At 52.9% G+C, this 21,438-nt stretch overlaps 11 protein-coding genes across 11 annotated transcripts; 4 read left to right on the plus strand and 7 right to left on the minus strand.

Annotated features, from left to right (window-relative positions):
* Positions 1-234: 234 nt before the first annotated feature.
* On the plus strand, positions 235-1,662 carry N7532_007659 (histidine phosphatase family protein; the record flags this gene model as incomplete). The annotated part of the gene is made up of 1 exon (XM_056620151.1): positions 235-1,662. The coding sequence occupies one exon, from the start codon at positions 235-237 to the stop codon at positions 1,660-1,662; it is 1,428 nt and encodes a 475-aa protein (XP_056470957.1).
* A 544-nt stretch (positions 1,663-2,206) lies between these two features.
* Positions 2,207-2,698, plus strand: N7532_007660 (Clr5 domain-containing protein; the record flags this gene model as incomplete). The annotated part of the gene is made up of 1 exon (XM_056620152.1): positions 2,207-2,698. One exon carries the CDS (start codon positions 2,207-2,209, stop codon positions 2,696-2,698), a length of 492 nt encoding a protein of 163 aa, XP_056470958.1.
* Positions 2,699-2,860: 162 nt separating this feature from the next.
* N7532_007661 (uncharacterized protein) lies at positions 2,861-3,058 on the minus strand (the record flags this gene model as incomplete). The annotated part of the gene is made up of 1 exon (XM_056620153.1): positions 2,861-3,058. The coding sequence occupies one exon, from the start codon at positions 3,056-3,058 to the stop codon at positions 2,861-2,863; it is 198 nt and encodes a 65-aa protein (XP_056470959.1).
* Positions 3,059-3,534: 476 nt separating this feature from the next.
* On the plus strand, positions 3,535-5,167 carry cwc27 (putative peptidyl-prolyl cis-trans isomerase; the record flags this gene model as incomplete). The annotated part of the gene is made up of 2 exons (XM_056620154.1): positions 3,535-4,083; positions 4,148-5,167. The coding sequence occupies 2 exons, from the start codon at positions 3,535-3,537 to the stop codon at positions 5,165-5,167; spliced, it is 1,569 nt and encodes a 522-aa protein (XP_056470960.1).
* Positions 5,168-5,449: 282 nt separating this feature from the next.
* N7532_007663 (ankyrin repeat domain-containing protein) lies at positions 5,450-6,652 on the minus strand (the record flags this gene model as incomplete). Its single annotated transcript, XM_056620155.1, has 1 exon — positions 5,450-6,652. The coding sequence occupies one exon, from the start codon at positions 6,650-6,652 to the stop codon at positions 5,450-5,452; it is 1,203 nt and encodes a 400-aa protein (XP_056470961.1).
* Positions 6,653-6,662: 10 nt separating this feature from the next.
* N7532_007664 (uncharacterized protein) lies at positions 6,663-7,227 on the minus strand (the record flags this gene model as incomplete). Its single annotated transcript, XM_056620156.1, has 2 exons — positions 6,663-7,030; positions 7,149-7,227. The coding sequence occupies 2 exons, from the start codon at positions 7,225-7,227 to the stop codon at positions 6,663-6,665; spliced, it is 447 nt and encodes a 148-aa protein (XP_056470962.1).
* Positions 7,228-9,162: 1,935 nt separating this feature from the next.
* N7532_007665 (L-asparaginase) lies at positions 9,163-9,579 on the minus strand (the record flags this gene model as incomplete). Its single annotated transcript, XM_056620157.1, has 1 exon — positions 9,163-9,579. The coding sequence occupies one exon, from the start codon at positions 9,577-9,579 to the stop codon at positions 9,163-9,165; it is 417 nt and encodes a 138-aa protein (XP_056470963.1).
* A 589-nt stretch (positions 9,580-10,168) lies between these two features.
* N7532_007666 (uncharacterized protein) lies at positions 10,169-12,560 on the minus strand (the record flags this gene model as incomplete). Its single annotated transcript, XM_056620158.1, has 2 exons — positions 10,169-12,029; positions 12,094-12,560. 2 exons carry the CDS (start codon positions 12,558-12,560, stop codon positions 10,169-10,171), a joined length of 2,328 nt encoding a protein of 775 aa, XP_056470964.1.
* An 818-nt stretch (positions 12,561-13,378) lies between these two features.
* Positions 13,379-14,385, minus strand: N7532_007667 (putative aldo-keto reductase (AKR); the record flags this gene model as incomplete). The annotated part of the gene is made up of 2 exons (XM_056620159.1): positions 13,379-14,062; positions 14,125-14,385. 2 exons carry the CDS (start codon positions 14,383-14,385, stop codon positions 13,379-13,381), a joined length of 945 nt encoding a protein of 314 aa, XP_056470965.1.
* Positions 14,386-15,761: 1,376 nt separating this feature from the next.
* N7532_007668 (putative GPI anchored protein) lies at positions 15,762-16,458 on the plus strand (the record flags this gene model as incomplete). Its single annotated transcript, XM_056620160.1, has 2 exons — positions 15,762-16,104; positions 16,160-16,458. 2 exons carry the CDS (start codon positions 15,762-15,764, stop codon positions 16,456-16,458), a joined length of 642 nt encoding a protein of 213 aa, XP_056470966.1.
* Positions 16,459-19,059: 2,601 nt separating this feature from the next.
* On the minus strand, positions 19,060-20,552 carry N7532_007669 (DUF3431 domain-containing protein; the record flags this gene model as incomplete). Its single annotated transcript, XM_056620161.1, has 3 exons — positions 19,060-19,297; positions 19,372-19,923; positions 19,981-20,552. 3 exons carry the CDS (start codon positions 20,550-20,552, stop codon positions 19,060-19,062), a joined length of 1,362 nt encoding a protein of 453 aa, XP_056470967.1.
* Between the last annotated feature and the right edge of the window lie 886 nt (positions 20,553-21,438).

Consider the following 21,438-nt stretch of genomic DNA (forward strand, 5'->3'; position numbering starts at 1 on the left):
CGCCGACTTGTCCCCCGTGGGATTCCCTGCCACTGCCCCTCTTCGTCTCCCAATGCGCTCCATGGCTCCGCGGATCAGCATGCGATGCTCGTCCGCTGGATCTGCCCCGGAAGGGTCTGGCCGTCCAGGCGACATGCGTTGCATCCATAAGAACCGCCGCCGTCCCCGGCCTGGTCTTGATCCTGGCTCTCTTCGTTGCTCCTCTCGGTCCCGTCTTGAGTCTGATTCTCCAAGATGCGCGCCTCCCTTCAATCTGGTCTGCTGCTGGCCTCGCTCTCCGCTTCGACAGCGAATGCGGAGCGCGTGCTGGGCGCCTTTATCTACTCGCGCCATGGTGATCGCACGCCCAAGGTCTGGGGCAACACCCAGTTGACCACCGTGGGCTACCTGGAGATGTTCAACTCCGGTTCCTTCTATAATGAACGATACATTTCGAACGACTCGGTTAAACATATCGAGGGCATCAGCGATCCCGTCTTCAGATCGAAGCAGCTCAGCGCCTCCGCCCCGGATGACGCGGTGCTGCAGAACTCGGCCACCGGCTTTTTGCAGGGTGTCTACCCCCCAACCAGCCAGGCGACGGAGAAGCTGGCCAATGACTCGACCATCGTGGCCCCTCTCAATGGCTATCAGATCATCACACTGAGCACCACCGACACCAACCAGGACAGCGAGAGCTCGACCTGGCTGCAGGGCTCCAGCGACTGCCCCAAGGCCACCGTGAGCAGCGATAGCTACTACGCCTCGCAGTCGTACATGGACCTGGAGGCCTCTACCAAGGAGTTCTACCAGTCTCTCTCACCCGTGCTGAGCGACGCCTTCTCCGATGAGGATATGAGCTTCAAGAACGCCTACATCATCTTCGACTACCTGAACTATGGCCGTATTCACAACACCACCAAGCCCAACGTGACGGATGCTCAGTGGGTGCAGCTGCAATATCTGGCCAACAACCAGCAATACAACCTCGCATACAACTCCTCGGATCCCGTGCGGGCCATTGATGGCAAGGTCCTGGCCGGTGAGATTCTGACCAACCTCAACAAGACCATCGCCTCCGAGGGCGAGTACAAGCTGGGTGTCCAATTCGGCTCGTACGGCACGTTCTTCTCTTGGTTCGGTATCATGCAGATGCCCAAGGCCTCCGATGATTTCACCGGTATCGTGGACTACGCCTCGACCTTCACTCTGGAGCTGGTCAGCAACGCCACAGGCACCGAGTTCCCCTCCTCGGACGACATCAGCGTGCGCTTCAGCTTCCACAACGGCACCGTCAGCAGCTCATCCGAGCCCACTGTCTTCCCCATGTTTGGCCGTTCGGAGGATCTGATCTCCTGGTCCGACTTCGTCACCGAGAGCGAGAAGATCGCCATTGCCTCGGACAGTGAGTGGTGCGACCTCTGCGGCAACACTGAGGGCAAGTGCAGTTCTTCCAGCTCCAACTCCGATGCAACCTCTGCCAGCACTGACAGCATTGGCGGCTCCGGCGGTGTTTCTCGCCCGGTGGCTGGCGTGATTGGTGCCATGGTGACCCTTGCCGTGATCCTGGGCCTGGAGGCTCTCTTCTTCTTGGTCGGTGGATTCACCATTGCGAAACGTTGCAAGGGTGGTCTCGAGATGAGCAGCGCTGCTGCTGGTGTCGTCGACGATAAGAAATCATAGATTCAGGAACAGGGAACCTTGGAAATGAGATGATGACTATCACGGCGCCTTCAGCCGAGTTTGAGCGGAAGTTTATATTGCTATATTGTTCCTGGCTGTGTGGTTGCGTGATATCTCGCAAGTCTGAGACTTGCCATTGTATGGACTTGCAACGAGTAACGACTCAGCGGGGAAACCGCGATTAATAATAACATCTTTTGCTATCATAACTATATTTATCTATTTTGACATGCTCAGCCCCGAGGCGAGTCGTCAAACAATCGTACAGAAAAAGGATGATCTTATTCAACTGTGCAACAATCCCGATACAGCCAATACCTGTTAGCCCGTATATATTTGCTCATGAATATGATTTTGATTACCACGGTTTCAAATTTACCTGTCTGCCCCAGCAACGCATTCCTCCCACCTGGAGGGTCGGGGGATCGGTACTTAGCACGTCCCGGGCAAGTGGAGACCTCGGCTGTCATCCCGCAAATTGACCGCCCTCGCCCGCCTTCAACCCGCGTTTCCCCCCGAACATTCCTCTTTATCCAACTCCACCATGCCGCGCCAGCAGATCAACCTCGAGCCCTACCGGGACGAGATTATTGCACTCTTCCAACACGGAATCAGCAGTGACTCGATCAGCCGCACACTCGAGAGCCGATACAACATCCAAGTGAAGGAGCGGACAATTCAGTCCCGCCTCCGCAAGTGGGGTATTCGCAAGCGAAGCCGCACCACAACTGCAGATGAGACCCTACATGCACGCATCAAGGTACTCTTCGTGCAGGATAGGCTGACCGACAAGGCAATGCTGAAGCTCCTGCGGCAAGACGGCTATGACATCTCCGAACGGACCTTGCGTCGATTACGATTCCAACTCGGCCTTCATGCGAGAGCCTCGCTCGAGCATGAGCGGAGCCCCGTACGCTTGCCGGGGCCGGTCCACGTCCCAGTCCCGGTAGCAGTTCCAGTTATGGCGAAGGGGGAGTGGGTGCTTGATCTTGGATTGCTGGAGCCCCGCAGGTTCGGTGCTCTATGCGTCTGCTGATGAAAATCCTCCCCACCTCGCAGGTGTCCTCCTCGACCGGCATAACCACTCTGATTACCCTTATGCGACACTTTGACCAGAGTCTCCTTTCCCAAATGCGACAACCGAAGGACTCTGTTTTCAATTTCTTTTTTCTCATATTTCACCCCACCCGTTGCGCCACTACTCATTTCGTCGCTGCTGGCTGGACCGTCGCTGCATCAGCAAGTTCTCACTTTCTCGCCCGTTATGCGCCACCATCTTCAGATGATGCCTTCTCGCCATGATCCCATTGGCTTGTATTTTAACAACGCAGCCGGTGGGAATGTCGATCGTCGATTGCTTGTTCTCAGTCACCCACTTGCCGCGTTGGTTTGACATGGAGCCGGTTCTCCATAGCACCATCACGAACGTTACGACCTCAGCATCTTTTCTATTCGCGACAGACTTACACCCTGGATATCCATTGACACAATTCCCATGCGACAAAAAAAGACTTCACTTCCGACGCGACATCCATATCTAACATTTGCCGAATGCGACACAGCTCCAGGAGCATTGACTTCTGCGGAATATCTTGATAGACCACCGATTGACAAACGATGTATCGTATCTAGCATCTAAATCATAGCCTATCTCGATCGCAGATTATGGATCGACGCGGATGCCCTGCTGTCCAACATCGCGTAGCTTTGGCCCACTGTACTCAGCGAGGTACACTAAAGTCACGTGCCATGACGTCCACTTTTCCGCCGTCGCGACGGAGATCCTCTTTGTAAAGCTTCGGACGACACTCGACTCGTCGCCATTGAACCCCCTGTACTGGCGGCGGCTTAGTCGCTCCTATTCTTATCACCATGTCTTCCTCATATGCCAGCGAGCCGAACCCCACCGCGTCAGCGACCCTGAATACCACCATCGGTCCCATTCACATCTCTCTCTTCGCGAACCAGGCTCCTCTCACCTGCAAAAACTTCCTGCAACACTGCAAAGATAATTACTTTACTGGAACCATCTTCCACCGCGTCGTTCCCGATTTCGTGATCCAGGGAGGTGATCCTACTGGCACTGGGTCTGGCGGAACCTCCATCTACGAATATCCCGAGTTTGAATATGACCCCGAGGCCCGTGATCCGACCGAACGGGTGGTGTTGCGAGATGAGCTACATAGCCGGCTACGATTTAACCGGCGTGGTAGGGTGGGCATGGCGAAAAGCGAGGACGGATCCTATGGCAGTCAATTCTTCATCACGTTAGCCAACACTGAGCGCGAGATGAATGGACAATGCACACTTTTCGGACGACTGGAAGGAGACAGCATCTACAATGTTCTCAAGATTGCGGACGGCGATCGTGTTGAGGGAACCGATCGGCCTATGTACCCGATTAAAGTGACGTCCTGTGAAGTCGGGGAACTAGGACCGTTGACTGGCAAGTTGAAAGATAGGCAGACTGTGTCTACGGCATCAGGAGGGGACAAGCCCGCGCCGAAGAAGAAGAAGAAGCCAGCCAAGGGGGGGCAAGGTCTTACTGAGTTTTGGCGGAGATGAAGGGGACGAAGAAATGCCGATGCGGCCGGCAAAGCCGAAGTTCAATACAAAGCTCGTATCAGACGTCGCTGGCGGCGTGGACGAAGCGCAAAAACATTCGAAATCACAAACAGCGGACGCCCCGAAGCTCCGAAAGCGGCCACGATCTCCATCCCCGAAACGCTCTTCGTCACCTCCCCGCAAGCAACGCATCAAGACGCCAGAACCCGTGGCCCAACTTCCCATTCAAGACCCTGAATCTCCCGATAGATCCCCCTCCCCGCCTGCGAAGGAGTCAAGAGCGTCGCGAATGAATGCTGAGATCGCTTCACTCAAAGCCTCCATGCGCCGTAATGTGGACACTGGCCCTGCGGACACCGGCCGCAAGAAGACAGCACTGGAAAGCATGATTCCAGAAACAGCAATCCGAGGTCGTAAACGACCGCCGCAAAGCTCCAATGGCGTAGGCCAGAGCTCTGCCCCCAAGTCCAAAGCAGAACGGGACGCCCTGCAGCTTTTCAATTCCTTCAAGGCGAAGCTGGAGGGTGCCGACACAAAATCGTCTGGGCCCTCACATGGCACCCGCAAGAACAAAGAATCTGCTCTCGATGAAGAAGATGCGGAGGATGCAGAGGCGCAGCTTTGTGACCTCCACTTTATTGCAAACTGCCAGTCCTGCAAATCCTGGGATGACCCTGATGAAGCTGGGGAAGATGCAAACCGAGATGACGAGGGATGGCTAACGCATGAGCTACGATTTGGCAAGGATACCCTGGGTAAAGACTTAAATTGGAAGAAGGCACATCCTGACGATGCAGACTCGCTGATGGTGATCGATCCTCGGGAGAAAGAGAAGGACTTGACAGGTGGACGCAAGCGAGGAATGCACCGAGATCGGGAACGAGAGCGCAAGAAGGAGCGAACTGGGGAGTTGGAATGGGATCGTCACGGAAAGCGGTAGAAGACATTACTATGATAAATCTGATCTCAGTGATACCACGGTGCATCTCATGCATGTTCTGAATACAAATAGCTACAAAATTGTCAAAATTGTCAAAATTATGCATGACAAATTCATGGGCCCTGGTCGTCTTCAATACTGTGTGGTGGTAGTAGTCTTCTGGAGCTGATTCGAGTCTGTTTGGTAATCCATATACCATTCAACTTGCGAAAAAGCGTATGAGATATCGCAATTCTAGTAACCGTCTTCAGACAGAATATCCTCTGAGGATCGCTCATTCGGTTAGGACTGGCTGTTTTCAGCAGTCTGGCACTCTGCTGGAGCAGGAGATCTTGGGACACTCCCCAGCAGGCCCTTCTCTCTCGCACGTTGCTCCGCCTTCAACCAGCCAAACAACCGGGCATTTTCCTGTGCCCGGTGCTCAGCCCGGGGGTCGACATCGACGTCAAACTTGAGAAGATGATGGATGATCTTTCTATCCCCATAAGCAATAGCATGGTACAGAGCTGTCTCGCCCCAGTAATTTGTGACATTGATGCGGACGCCGTGATTTAACAACATGACCACAATCTTCTCATGACCTTTGCTCGCAGCCTTGGACAAAGCTGTGTTGTCATTGCGATCATCGGGATCGAGGACATCAGCATTGACCCCTTTCTCCAGTAGCATATGAACAATCTCTTCATGACCGCTCTCAGCTGCCTTTTTCAGTGCTTCTTCTCCATGTCGACCCTTTGCCACCGATTCAGCGTGGCTCAGAAGAATCTGGACTATCTCCCGGTGCCCGTTCTTCGCTGCCTGGACGAAAGGCGTCTCGCCTTGCGGGTTCACAGCATCAAGATCCGCCCCCTTGGCGAAAAGAAGTAGCACAATCTCTTTATGACCGTTGGCAGCAGCCCGAGATAACGCAGACTCTCCCTCGGTGATGGTGTTGATATTCGCCCCCCTTTTCAAATGATGCATGACCATAGTCAAGTCACCGTCTTCCGCACACGAAACGAGGTCCTTTCGGTTCCCCATGGCCTTTGAAAACATGTGGCCTACATGAGTAGGCTGTATTTTTAATCCAGCAAAGGCCTGCATAGACTGATTGCCGATGGAGTTCCATCGCGGAGAAGAGGCATATTCGGAAATCTGACCCATCCATGCGGAAGCCATGTTGGTGGCCATATCCTTGACCTGGCCGTAGGAGAGCCCGCTTTGGGCAGCATCAATGTAATATGGATTGATATGATCCAAATCAGGGATGTTGTCGCCAAACTCGGACTCCTTCAGCGCGGCAACCACTAATTCGAAGTTTTGCGCGAAACTCTCAGCGTTGACTCCGGCGCTTTGCAGCTCCTTGCGTAGTTGTTTCCATCCATCGGCGTTGCCGATAGACAAGGCGTTCGTGGAAACCACCGACTTATCTCGCTTCCCACTGCGAACTTCTTGAATAAATGCTTTCGTTGTTCTTTGGACATGTTCTTCCGATGATCTAGTCATGTATTAGTTCTCACTCGTCATCCAGTTTCGTCCGATGTTCAACAATTCTTGGATCAGATAGAACGGACCGTACGGTGTTCGCGTTGAGCAAGTTCAAAGTACTCGTATAAGAGGTCAGCTTTTCTCGAAGCTCCTCGAGCTCCTTTGTCGTTTCCTCATTCACAGGCGTTTGATCCGCTTCGGACTGAGAATCCCCAACATTATACTGGCGTTTTAGTTTCCGCAGCGCGAGCAAGGTCTCGTCACAACCTTGCAGCTCTTTCTCGATCGATGCATGTAAATCGCTAGAGTCAGCTGCCAGTGCGGCTGTCTCCGCCGTCTCAAGGGCGACGATCAGCAATGCGAGGCCATCCTGGACACTTTTGAATGGCCCTGGGGCTGTAAATAATGAACGGTGCAGGGTCCGAGCTAGTAGTGGGAGTGTCGAGATGTGATCTCCGCAAATGTTAGCTTCAACCAGAGCAAGTCTCATAAAATACAAATTCACATCGCTTACGGATGTCAAGCTGCTTGTCGGACGGGGGCTTCGGAAGGGCCGCTCCGCCACTAGCGTGGGCATTTGGAGCTGGAGACATGGCGAGCGTGCTTCAATTTCCGGATGAAAAGCACAGGTGGTCAGCAGCGGGCGCGTCTTCGCGCCATGTAAATAGCCGCACTGTAGTTCTGCAAGGCAGACAGGAGTGTAAGTGTCGAAAAACGAGGCTGGTCTGCGGAGGCTGAGCCCGCCTTGGCCCCTGGGGCCAAATCCCAGGCCCCACCCGTCAGTCCACGCAGTGAATCGCAGCGAGAAGACATGACCCTAAATGAGCCAGTTGTGAATTTATGAGAGTGATATGGATACCGTGAAACTCTGAGGCTCTTGTTTGTACATATCTCAAGACCAGTCAAATGAAGGGAATTCTCCATCAAAGTCGAACCTTATGCTCTCATTGTTCAGGTAGTCCGACCACTCAACGAGATTCTCGATCCCTTCAGTCAATCCTGTTCGGGTGGAGAGCAGAGAATAGTTACTCGATGTCGTAAATCATGCGCTCGTGGTCTTTTGATGCCACGTTGCCCATTCGGTCCATCTCCCCCAATAACTTTCTGATCGGGGTGTATGCTGTACTGGCCGCAACACGAGTAAAAGCAGTGGGGTGCCTCTCCATCATGGAATCAGATATCACATGTACTGTGAGACTTGAGAATATGGGCAGCGATTTCCAGAAATCGAACTTTGCTATGGATATGTTAGCATCCTGTGGTGGCTCAATCGGCAAAACAAACGACGGCCGAGAAAGTGGTTCCAGTGCATACAAATTTGATGGCATTTTGAAAGCCCAAATTGCATTGCAGTATGATTCGAGGCTGCTTGCAAGCACTGCACATTCAGTTTTGCGAGCTCGTTGCTGGATATCAGCCCATCACTTTTGCGGAAAAGGTCATAAAGCTGTTTCAATAGCAGCGGGCGCAGGAGAAGGATGCAACACTGTTCCATCAGTATATTCCCTCAATTAAGAAGGTAATCGGTGTTTGCACTTATCTGGTTGTATCGTAGCAGTAGCGATGCGATAGTACGCATTGCCGGGAGAGCCATTGTCTCGTTTGAAACCGACCCATCTTTGGTCAAATCCAGATTGGCGAGAACTCCGTGATCCAACTCTCTAGTATTTGCAAAGAGGGCTCAATAAGTGCCTCTGCCTCGACTGCATTCCCAAAATGAAGCTCCGAGATTGTCTTGATGATGTGATATTTGATGTGGCAAAACTTGACTTGTGCGGTAAGATACGGAGGGTTTGAGAATTCTTCAACCTCGTCCGCGGAGAGTTTAAACTATCAGGATAGTTGCTGTTGTCGTCATTATAAGCATGAGCTGGTGTCAACGATAATTCAGTGTAGGTCATGATATCCATGCAGACTGTTGTCCGCTAGATGCGCTTGCAGTGTTCCTGCTCCACGGGATCGACCGTAGTTTGTACTTTCGAAAATCCGAGGACATTGGCTAGCCGGAGAGCCTGTCCCGCATATGCGTATGCAGTTTTCCGTCGATTGAGGGAGTAGCAGTACAATGTCCAAGTCGCGTTAAGTCTGACGCTTTCTCGCAGCCATACCCTTCATAAAGAATATCGACTTGGGATAGAGACTCAGCATTTTTCCCAATACAGAAATGTCGTTTATGGTGTATTTCGAGGTGTCCAAGGCGAAGAGTAGGATTTGGGAACTTGGATACTGAAGAAGCCGAGCTGGACCTGTTCGGTCGCGTAGAAGGTATCCAAGTAATTTGCGTTATTCTTCGTGGCTGTGTATGCGCTTCATATCCGACTAGATATAGGCTAGTACATCTATCTGTCAAGATTGAAAGGGAGCACTTGCTCATTCAATACAATCATCACTCCACGATCACGAGCTTCATCGGAGCTAGCCAGCTTGACTGCCTGATAGAGATTCAATGGACCACCGGCACCAAGCGCAGACAAAGGCCGCATTGCACCAGTTATAACGACTGACTTCGAGAACTTGACCATCAAGTCTTAAAAGAAGGCCGTCTCCTCCAAAGTATCGGTTCCATGCGTAACCACAGTGCCGTGCGAAGTTGGATCAGCCACATCTTCATGGATGTAGCGAGCAAGGCTCAATAAGATAGTGGAGTTGAGTGATCCATTGTCCACGTTTGACACTTGTCGACCAGATACATTCGTGATATCGCATAGCTCGGGCACCGCCTCAACTAGTGCCTCGACGGTGACCCCGACCTTGTAGTTAGTGGTTTGGGTGTTCGTCGCTCCCTTGCTTGCGATAATGCCTCCCTTGCCAAAAATAATGACATTTGGCAAATTTGTAGTTTGTTCGGAATGTCGCTTGCAGAAGCTCGAGACATGCGGTAGAGCAGTTGCGGTGAGTAAGTATACCTGCACAGCGAGCAAAACGAAAGCCGCTGTTTTCCACATCGTGGGAAAAACCAAGACGTGGGGGGATTTGCTGATAACTCCAGATTTGGAGGGCGTCTAGAATATTTCACAGTGAGAGAAAATTACTTTGTTGGAAATGCTTCAACTCCTATTGTTCTCACGGTTCTCCAAGGCTCCGTTGTCGCTGAAATGGGGCTTGTTACCCGCGACTCTGCCGGTTTAGGGAGGATGCGCCTGTCCGGATTGGCCCGTCGCGCCCGACGCTCCCGTGGTCTGGCACTCACTCTTGTATACACGGAACCAAGCCACTTGAACTTGCAGTGCAGCTGGTGCGGGCCTGACAGATTACTAGTACTGAACTCTACAACTGTATCAAGATGGGAAGTCTCGTCACGAAGAGATAGTGAGCAGGAAATACGCCCATATCAACATTTGAAATAATTTCATCAGGGATCATAATCATGATCGCTTTTTACAACAATTGAACCAGCCTGTTCGTCCCACGGCAAGCAGAACCGCCTGCAATCAAAATAAACGCCTAGGTTGCGCCTCGGATTTGGTATGTTCTCCGACTTCCTGTTCCCTTTCCTTGCAATCCACCCCATGCCATGTCTAGACCGACATCAGACTATGCCCTCCTGCGTCGCTTGGCACTGCCGCCGTCGATTGGGCCATCGGCGTGTTCATCCGCGGCGGCAGGACTCGTGGCCTCACTATCCGTCAACTGCTCGACAACACGACCCGAGTCCGCATTGTGGCCGGCGGCAGAATCACCACCATCAAAGCCCCCATCGAAGCCATAATTGTAGCCCGAGTGGCCCTGGTTGGTGCTATCAAAGAGATCAGCCTCGTTGGGGAGGTGGTCAAAGTCAAACAAATCGTTGGCGTCTCCGTCGTCAGGTACGGGAGGATTGCCCAAATGATCATGCGTGTGGGTTCCCGTACCCGGCACATTTCCATTCTCGTCTAGATTGAATTTCTTGTCGTTGTCCGCATCTCCAATATCGGTGAAGTAGTCGTTGTTGAAGATTTGATCGAGATCAAGCGGGGGAGGAGGAACATTGCCATCACCGTCACCTAGCCCGGGAATGGTACCATTGGGGCTGAGCGGTTGGAGCAGGTTGGTCAGATTCTGAACAGAGCGATCCTGTTCGGCTTGCATTTTCACCAAGTCATCGATCTCCTTCCGAGTGCTCGCAAGACGGCCGGAGTAGTTCGGTGGCATCGGTGGCGGATTAGGGGAAGTGAGGGCATTGTTGTGAGAGCTTTGGCCGGTTGGGTTGGCCGTGTTGATCTCATTGCCCATGAGCCGTAGCATGTCCTCGCGCTGGTGTTGCGTGAGCGGAACATTGCCACCCGAGGTCTCGAGCGATGAAAGGACATTCGGAAAATCGGAAAAGTTGGTAGAAATCCCGTTTCGGGCATTGGAATTATGGATGACCGACATGATATCTCTCTGGGGGTCTTGCTCGTCGCCCTGATGTCCTGGAGGGATTGTGGATGCATTTTGTCGTGGGCTGTTGTCCAGGACTTCCTCCACATGACCAGGCTGAGTCGCGCTGGGTTGGCGAGTATGACTACGAGACCGAGTATCGTAATGGCCGCTGGCAGGCGAAAGGGTCGTTGCTCGGTTAGCTTCGTCGGTGATAGGGGGCGCTTTGAGAAGGAGGGGCTGCTTCTTCATCGTTCGTTGAGTCGTAGGACTTGCCATGTTCGCTAGGTGATTAAGCGAGAAGTCATCCACATCGACAATGTTCCCTTGATCCCCGGAGATGGCACCGGCGAAAGAGTTGGCGATATTCTGCGTCCCATCTTGCCCTTGGAGGCTTCGGTTGTAGACAGTCGCCAAGAAAGTGAGAATAGCGTTGATCGAATTCTCATGGCGCGTATGTTGCTCCTGGAAATTGGCTGCTTGGGAGTACAGCTGCTCGTGCTCCTTTCGCAGCCTGGTGATAGTACCGGAAATTACTGATTGCTGGGCACGAATGACCTGCAACTCTCGATAGACTCCGGCCAGTTGATCTTTGGGCAAAGCGTTGTCTGTCCGGAGGGACAACTGGTTTGGCCGTCCTCGTTCGTCGCGAGAGATCTGCCCGCCCTCTTCTCCAAAATCGTCAAGATCATTTTCATCTGCGTCTTCAGTCTTGACCCGCGTACCGCCTTTACTCGATTTGCTCGCGTGGCCGGCCGCATTTTTTGGCTTCGAAATCAACCACAGCAGGTCTGGATGACCTCGCTTGAAGAAGGGGTTTGCATATTCGCTTGGGCTCTTATTCTTTCTCTCACTAGCGCGCATCGAGTTGTCCGAGAGCCCCACTTTCTTGTGAAAGCCGTACATATTCAGTTGTCGAACGAATGATGCATAGTTGTTGTGCTTGAAGAGCTCTGGGATCAATGTCCTCGCAAACTCATCCTCGTCAAGCACAATGAAAGAATTACCGTCATCCGACCACCGAATCAATTCCGTATTTTTGGACTCATCCAAGAAACTACACTTTCTGTCAGTTTACTGCTTCCGCTTCCAGAAGACAAAAGGGCTTTCTCTTATCATACCTGCTCAGTTTTTGCACAAAAGGAGGGATCTGTTTCCTTTTGGCTTGCGCCTCTCTCTTTGCCACCTGGGCTTTCTGATACAGTTCCTCCAGAGACTCTCCCCATGCGCCTGATTCACCGGGCGGTCCGACGGTGGTGTTGTGATCTGGGTATACCGTCGGTGCTTGCTCGTATCCACGGTTTCGACTCACGAGCTGTTGACTGGGCTGTTGGCGACGAGCGAGCTGGTTCGATGCGGTCGCGGATAAATCTTGGGATGTCGCGAATCCCTGTTGATTGTACGCCGGGGGATCGTGGAGTGAGGAGGTGTTGATGACGTTTGAAGGGTCTGATCCCCATTGCAAGAATTGGTCGTTGGAGAGCGAGGCACTAGGGTTGGCGTAGTTTGGGACACCTGCCATCTGAGGGGAAACAGCTGGGGTTGTGCCCGGCGCCGGTCGCTTGCGAGTCATGCCTGGCGAGCTCATTGTAGGATTATCGGTCAAAGGTAAAGGTAGACGAACTCCCGACGTGGGGGCAGGTCGAGGCCTATCCGATCACAGCGAATGTGGTGGGCTGGAAGTTGCCCGCGGGAGGGCGGGTACGGGGATATCAAGGTCTTGTATGCTAAATTTTTTTTTTCACGGGGATTCTTTGAAATAAGTGTCGACAAACCCGCGTCGGGCGCGGATTCACGCAAAAACTGTGGGTGGAGCGGGAATCGGGCAAAAAACCGGCCGACTCTGGTGTCGATAACAACAACGCTCAGGGAACACTCAAATGCACGCGGCTGAATGTGGCACCGAAGCACGGGTTGAGGGCGAAGGGTGACGGGCGATGGGCGACGGGCGACGGGCTGATTTGAACGAGTTCGATGGGTTTTGGAAGATCACAATCAGCAGGCGCTCAAAGAGACCAGCATTCAGGATTGCGGCGACGGGCCCAGCAAGATGGCGCAATGGTCGACAAGGCCGGATGCACCACAGATATGAATTGACGCCGCGACCACAGACGAGCGAGAGAGCGCAGGAACACGAAATCTTGCGCTGTCCTTGGCGATGAGGTCAATCGAGCGGTGGAGCTGACTCAGCATGTGACAGATGGGCTGCGTACCGCTACTTCTGCCACGGCGGTGAGCCCGCTACTCTCAGAGGTACCGGTACATTCCCTTGCATGCTGATCGTCCCCGTTTATCTGCTAGAGATTTACTTGGGCCACAGCAGGTACTCTTGCCGTCTACTTCTATCAAAGACGCACATTCGGATTCTTATGATCTTGGTTGTCGCCTATCATTCGACATCCTTATTTAAGCGTCACCCACCAATTGCTGGAATCCCGTCAATAGCTGTTGCCACTCGACAGGCTGCGTCTGCGCGAACTGCTGGACGAGAAGCGGGGCTGCCAGATCTTCCCTCATGCGATCATTATTTTTCGTGCCATTCAACACTGTCGTATGGCCCAACCCCATGACAAGGGCGTACAATGCTGCCGCCGGGCTAATCTTGACCTGTGAAGCCAATTGTTGCACAGGCTGAGAGCGCACCAAATCTGGGTTAGCAGTCAAGGTCCAGAAACTTTGGTAGATGATATTGTTGTCCCGGCAAAATGCTCGCAGAGGGACATCAAATGCAGTATCCTCATAGAACCGATTCTGCACGATCGCCGGCTTCACCTTCGTAGCGGATGAGGCGTTGAGCGCCTCAAGGATGGGCAATGAGCAATTCGAGATGCCCAGGTTGCGGATGCGGTGTGGGACGTACGTCTCCAGAGCCTGCCATGCCTCCAGGGTCATCTCTATGGTTCGGAGCGGTGAGTGGATGACTAGCGTATCGATGTATGCATCGGATACGCTGCTGGGGTCTGCCGATGGACGAAGATTGTGCAGAGAAGACTTGATAGAGGCATGGACCTGTTCCGTCACGGACAGGCTGGGATCATAGGGCATGTTGTTTGGATCCTGGGCCCCGATCGGACTGAACTTGGTTTGCAACTGGAGGTTTTTCATTAGTGAACACTGGTCTCATTGACGTCGGGACACTCGTGTGCACATACATATAGATCCTCCCGGCGGACGAGACCTTCCGCGATGGCCTGACGAATGCCATCGCCTACGAGATGTTCTTGGTAGTGTCGTGGCTGAGCGGCGGTGTCAACAGCTCGGAAGCCGGCGTGGACCGCATTATAGACAAGGTCGGCTGTTTGGTCTTTCTTCCAGGCTGTGCCGTAGAGAAAGACGGGGAGGAGGGTGGAGGGGGAGTTGAGAGTGGGACGCAGGCAGTAGCATTCCCACATCTTGCTTGCAGCTCGAGCCATCGTCGAATTCTCGGTATCCTCAGGTAGAATGATGAATGTGGTAGTGGTAGTGGTAGACTTAGTGTTTTGCTAGTATTCCGATAGTCGTACTACCTCCAGGCCCAGGTCAGGTGTAACTGGATGGGATGATCTCATCTCTCGCAGACTGTGGGGTCCTTCTTAGTCAGGGCTCTAACCCATGTCAAGTATACAACAATCGCACTGTCACACTCTTCTGGCTTTATCGAAAAACGACACCACATCGTGTCGACGAAGTGAAGAAACCACTCTATAACAGTTTCATCTTCCTGTTCGAATTTCTGCCCATGCGATGACAACAATCGCCGGTCCCATTGTCGGTGTCGCCGTTGACCATGACCTATCGTTGGGGGCTATGTGTTGCATGCTGATGGCAGCAGCCCAGGGTCTTCCGTCCGTCTTTCAAGGAATGCTGACGCCTAGAAATGTCTGATCAAGGGTATCTCCAAGCGGCTGCTATTTATATATCCAGCCTCTCCAATCGTGGTTTTGGATCGGGTCGCGGCAGGGAAACGCACCAATCCCCTCCGGGGCCCCGTCACGACCCGGCAGGTTTGAAGGCATGCATGCATCACACAACAGAGCGGGCGCTGGCTCGATGCCCCTCGGACCCATCGCAGCTTGGGGAGAGCTAAACGAGATGAAGTGCAGAAGTCGAATTGCTGAGCCGTAGGGCGGCCCCACAGCGTGGCTTAGCAGGCCGGTGGATGCTTGGCAGATGCAGACGAGAACAACTAAATCACGCCGCGATGGCTGAACAATGGAAAGTTTGACGGTCTGCTGTCGACTATTTCATTCCACGTAAGGGCCTGATTCAGACAATGTCATCATCGATCAAACCTGGTGGAGAAGAGAAGCCATGGTGAACTTGCAACAGTGCACGCGAGCTCGAGATCTCCGCGATCATCAGAGTGCCCTCCTTTCCACCTCCGTTTCTTGGCTTTTTCGATAATGGAGCAGGCAGCTGCTTTTGCACCGATGACATTGGTGGCAGTTCCCGTGGATCAGCGTGGTAGCACTGCTAATAGACTTTGCCTGCATACTCTATACCCGTCAACAAAGAGAATCTGCATACCTCGCGGGGCTTAGCACTGCAATACTCCTCCATCGGTACTCCAATATCGACGGAAATGCCCGACAGGCAGGAATTTTAGGCTTCACTGAGAAGACCACAGGCTCGGCAAACTACTGGGATCGGCAGGGTTCAACGGAAAATTTCATTTATAGAAACAGGCTCTTAAAGCCCAAGCAAACATATAAGAATGTCCTGTTGGCCACGGACAGTTGGAAGCATTATCATCATATCTCTCCACAATCAACAACTACATTATTTCAAACAACCTTCCATTTCCTGCAAAATGCGCACTCAGCAACTTCTCGCTCTTAGCGGCCTCCTGCTGGCCAGCAATGTCGCCATTGCATCCAAGTTGGACCACGACGATGTTCCCAACCGCTGCTGGGAAGCCTGTGGCTCGGTCGTGAATACCGCTCAGCGCTGCGACCACCAACACGACGATGATGACTCGGCGGAGATCAAGTGCATTTGCGATTGGGATGCGGCGAAGACCCAGGTTCCTCTCTGTGCCGCTTGCATTGACAAGTACGACCGCGACTATGATAACGACGATGACAACGATAACGATCGCGACGATGACAACGATAACGATCGCGACGACGACTATGATGATAACGATGACAACGGTAAGTTTCGAATCCTCACGCGATATTTGAAGGTGGCATACTTATATGCTTGCAGAGGCCCTCGACATCGTCCGCTCGTGCAACTTTAGCACGACCACCTACAATTCTGCTGCTGCGACCAGCACTGGGTCTACTACCACTACCAGCTCGAGGGTATCTGCAACCATAGCTGCCTCTTCGACGGGCAGTAGCAGTGGAAGCAGCACTGGCAGCAACACCAGTGGCAGCAGCGACAACGGTGCGACGCAGGAAGCTGCCTCTTCTACCCCCACCAATGCTGCCGCGGGTCTGACTGCACCCGGTGCTGTGTCCATGGCCGCCCTCGCTGGTCTGATGCCCTTGGCGTGGCTGTAAGCTCAACCTGCAGTGTTGAGTTGCTACTGTCCAAGGGGTGTTGGCGACGTGTATGAGGATACGAGAATGGTAAACGGTGATGCGCAGTCATGGATATGTTGACGACTTTCCTTAAATATTGCAATTTGTCTGTGTGATTTGCTTCAATTATGACTGTTTATAATTTGAAATGATATCCTGTTGTAGCAGAGAATTTGATGGCATGCCCACAGAGATGGTCAATATCACCTGCACTATGGTCTTAATATACTTGAACCCTGAAACCTTTGTTCTACTGCCAGGATTATTGCTCACTTACTACCCGGCCAGCTACCTGATCATCTGACTAGTCACCTACGCGATCATCTGCCTGGATAGCTACTCTGAAGAGTCGTGTGCTATCACAGTCTGTGCTGAATGAATGGGCTTCGAGCAAGAATGTTCCCCCATAGAGCTCAAAGTTCAGTCTTCTACCTGGACCACAGCACGCAGCGCGTAATAACCCTTATAGATGGGGATCCAGGGCACGCTGTAGGCGTATATAACGGGTGGCCGACCAACATTCGGTCGTGTTGATTTGATGTTTCCATCTGCAGCAAAATCCGGGAACTCGGAGCGGTCCTTCGCAAGCATAAATTGGCAGGCTGTCATAGCCCATTCATCAGAGAGGTGCATGCCGTCAGGTGGCCAATTTTCGAACATCTCTTCAACCAAGTTGGCCTCGAGGAAGTGGGGTATCCGCTTCGGCTCTTCAGCATACATAGTACACAGTGGGAGTATCCACGTGGTATTGTGCCTTCGCGAACTGTTTCGAGTTTTCATTTGCCACCACCATGCTTCTTCCTGGTCTGGTGTGCAAAGTGCCGCCATTGACCGGAAGTGCTTGGTTGTAGGTAGGACACACAAGACAAAGAAATAGCAGATACCTGAAAGGTCAGGGAGGGAGTGTGGTCTGAGGCAGAAGAGGAGTGGCTTTGTACATAAGCACCAAGCTAAGCATTCATACGAGATCAAGGAGGCGTTGTCACCAAGGTAGACGCCTACATAACATCATCGTTCATCTCTTGAAATCATCACTTTGAGACAATCATCTCAATACCACACCGGTTCGCATATAATATCTGGAGACACTGGGGCCATCTCATTTCCCATCCTCAATCTCTTGTCTTGTCATTCATAATCTCTCATCCTCCCATTTCAAACTCCTCATTCCCCACTCTCGATCTTCCGCTACTGACAATCAACGCTCATGAAACAATGCACAGGAAACAGACGAGAACTTTCAACACCACGCACACCTTGCCAAATGTGGAGTCCATTCACACGCTCATGAGGCCAGGCCCTCAGGGAGCTGATGCTACCTGCCTTCAGCAATTCCCAACCAGTGTCGCCCCGAATCGACATCGAAATCAACGGCAACTGTCGCCCCTGTGGCAAGTTCATTCAATGCGGTGCCTATCTCCAAACGCAGGAACAACGTTGCTTGGAGTAACATAGTTCCCAACCTACAAAAGTCAAAACGGGTTCCGCAGACCACCGCTCCGCCATCATCTGGAGAGACCTTGGAATACAAGAACTCTTATACGGTGAATATGCTTATCTCATTGGTTTTTCTCATTGGCCTTTTATGTGATTCCCCAAGCATCTCTTCTTTTTGTTCGACGTTTCTTCGAGTCAACGTCGAACAAATGTGTGAGATTTTGAATGTCGGCATACAGAGATGAATGTGTATGTCATTGGGAGCGATGCAACAAACGCACCCATATCTACTCCACGACCTCGAAGAAAGGCACGAACCTCTTACCAACAGTCCCCATCAGTCTACTGTTGGACGACTTGACCGCAACACGGCCTGTCAGCACGACAAATTCCTGCAGTGATTCGCCAGGGTGGCACAACTCGGGATTGAAAATGCTGGTGAAAATCCATAGCCAGTGTACAAGTCAAACGAGCTTCTGGCCTATATGTACACTGGTAGGTGAATGATGCAAGAAGCAGTATGGCGGTTCTACAGTGTATTCAATAGGGTCCAATAAAAATGGTCATATTCACAGACTGCAATTGGGCCAGAGACGCTGAGGATCCGTCGGAATGGGCTCAACTGAACATCATGGACGTCATAACGTATTTGAAAGCCCACGCGAAGGAACGTCCGCATGCGAAGCACTCCCAAGTTTGGACGTATCGCTTGTATATTGAGATAGCAAGGTGATTGATAGATGCCACCGCCATATACCAGACTGGCCGACGAACAGATGTTTGTCGTCATGATGCACACTGACGTTTCGGATGAGAAATCGGGATGAGGGAGGCAATACCCTCACTTCAGTTAATTTTGAAAGCACCGATCATCCACGCTCGAGATCGAATTTCGGCCCGGCCCCGATCTATGCGCGCCCACAGCGTGCTTTCGTTCCGGATATAGTGTTATAATTGTACCTACACTGCTGTAGACAACCTTGGGGATCTTAGCCCTGGGTATAGTTGTAGAATGCATGGGAAAAATAAAATCATGGGGGTATCTATTCGTCCTACACTCCCGGTGCGGAATGGCAGTATCTGTACACATAAAACAATTTACATCTCCCATCTGTTCATATCCTCGTTGTCGGCCCGTGTCGTTTATGGTGGTGTCCATATGCTTTCCTGGTCCGGGCGACCGCTGTACATGTTGTCCCCACTGTTATCTACATCACCCCCATCGCCATCGTCGAGGGACGAGTTCTCCTCCAAGTCTAGCTTGTCCATGTCGAAATCATCCCAGTAGGAATCATCGACCCAGGTGATGTCGGGGAGATCATAGGACGGATCCCACTCGACGCCATAGACATCCATGTAGCACTGCTGCTTGGAGGGACAACTGTGCATGTAGTGGTCAGCACACCAATCTCGCTATTCACACGAGCATAAACTCAACTACTGCAGAAAACTCACAAGACGGGATCCTGCCCGAAGATGATGTGCCACAGATACTCAAACACCCGACCACTCGTCTCATCATCGAGCTCGGTCTCCATGAGCCAGCGGTGGAAGGCCTGGTAGTCACTGAGCGGCCGAGACAGGATCTGTTCACGGGTGATGGCGAACTGCGCGCAGCAGGGGACGGCAACCACATCCGGGACATCAGTACTGTTAAAAATGCGCATCCAAGCGCCCGCGAAGGCGATCTCAGTCGTGCGGCCGGCCATTTGTCGAAACGGCTGGACCTCGCCCGGACAGCCGGGCTCCCACTCGCAGCGCATGTTGACATAGCCAACCCGCTTGACAAAGTCCAGCTGGAGGCGCTGGACGGTCAGGACATTGTCCTGCTCGGGGAACTCGACGTGGCCGCTGCTGCGATGGGCGTGCAGGAAGACCATGTAGTCAGGGAAATTGGGGTAGTGGTCTGTGATGTACTGGAGATAAACATTGCTCTCCTTGCCCTTGTTCTCCTGGACGGTGAACTCGGCGTCGGGGTCATCGACCACGTAGATGGCGTGCTGCCATCTGTACCGGGATTAGCAACGACTCGACCGCCGTTCATGCTTCATGGCTTGTACTCACTCAGGCAGCTCTTCCTCCAGCCACGACGCATCCTCCCACGAGGTCCGGCCCAGCACGACGATGCGATCGGATTTGGGGGTGACTTTCGGTTTGGGCGGCGACGAGGCGGTGGGCTTGTCTTTGTTGAGGTATCGCTGGCCCAGATTGCCCTCTTCCTGTTCCGCGTTCCACGCCTCGCGCTCGGCCTCCCACTCCTCCCACCACGTTTCGCCCGGCACGTCGATGGGGATCTGCTGGGGCGCAAAGCGGGCGGGTGGCGCCGGCGGCTTGGTTGGTTGCAGCCAGCCCTGCACTTTCACCGATGTCGCGGGCCGAGATTGCGATTGCGACTGCTGCTGCACCGGCGCCGACTTTGACTTCGAGTTCGAGGTTCTATCCGGGTTCACAGCGCGAGGACGGCGGTCGACCGAGACCAGCTCGATATGGCCATTGCCATCCTCCATCACGAATTCCGGCTCCAGCTCGCCGGTCCCATCTTGGCGCTCAATCGAGGCGAGATGGCGGTTGGCGAAGACGAGCGCCAGCAGCAGCAGGCAGGCGACCGAGACGCGAAAACCCTTGGACCGTCGCATTGTCAAGACTCATCGCTCATGATGTGAAGAACCGGGCGCTCGCAGGCTTATAAGCCATTTGACGATCTGGTCGTATCCGGCCCCACGTAGCCACGCCAGCCGCGATGCCGCAGCGCCTCATGCGTCGTATACCTGCTCCGAACTCGAGGCGGGCGCTTATGGTCACTGAATTGCGAGCTCGTCTACGGTCTTTCCCGAATAATCTTTCGTCCACTGGCATCCTATTTTGTTCTATAATATTTCGGTGGCTGCCTGTCTGCTTCCCCATCACAGCGCCCTCGTCTCCAACGTGGGGCGCAGACTCGTCAGCGATTCGCGGTCCCCTGGAACCACGTCGCGTTTCAGATTCGGCACTTTCATCAGACGTCTGATCGCTGCCAGTGCCAATGCAACCCGGCAAAGAAGCTTAACAAGCGGAGTAGCAGCAGCACCGTTGCGGTCCTCCGCAGGACTCCGGCTGTGTCCGTCCATTCCTCGCCCACGTAGCCACGACCACACTACCACTAGGCCCTCAAGAGACAACTCGAGACCCTTTTTGTGTTCTCGGTCTGTTCTGCTGGACACAACCCGATCGACAGGCTCAAGGGGTCTCACGCTATATATTACAACTCTCCTGCAGACCGAAATTCCCCGCTGAATTTCACCTTCGATGCCATAATCGCGCCCTGTCCGAAATGGCTGAAATATATGAATTATTTCACTGCTACCGGGCACAAACTCACCAGAACTCCGTGCTGGATTCTGGACACGGAGGATTGACGAACTCAGTAAACTACATACTAGTGACGCTCACTAGAGAACGGAGTCCGATAGGGGTAGTCGCTCGTCTGACTTGTCCAGGATGAGGCTCACCTCGATGGCCCCCAATAGCCTCTAGTCTCTATGT

Source organism: Penicillium argentinense (genome assembly GCF_028826775.1).
Source record: "Penicillium argentinense strain IBT 30761 chromosome Unknown utg000009l_segment0_segment0, whole genome shotgun sequence".
NCBI lineage: Eukaryota > Fungi > Ascomycota > Eurotiomycetes > Eurotiales > Aspergillaceae > Penicillium > Penicillium argentinense.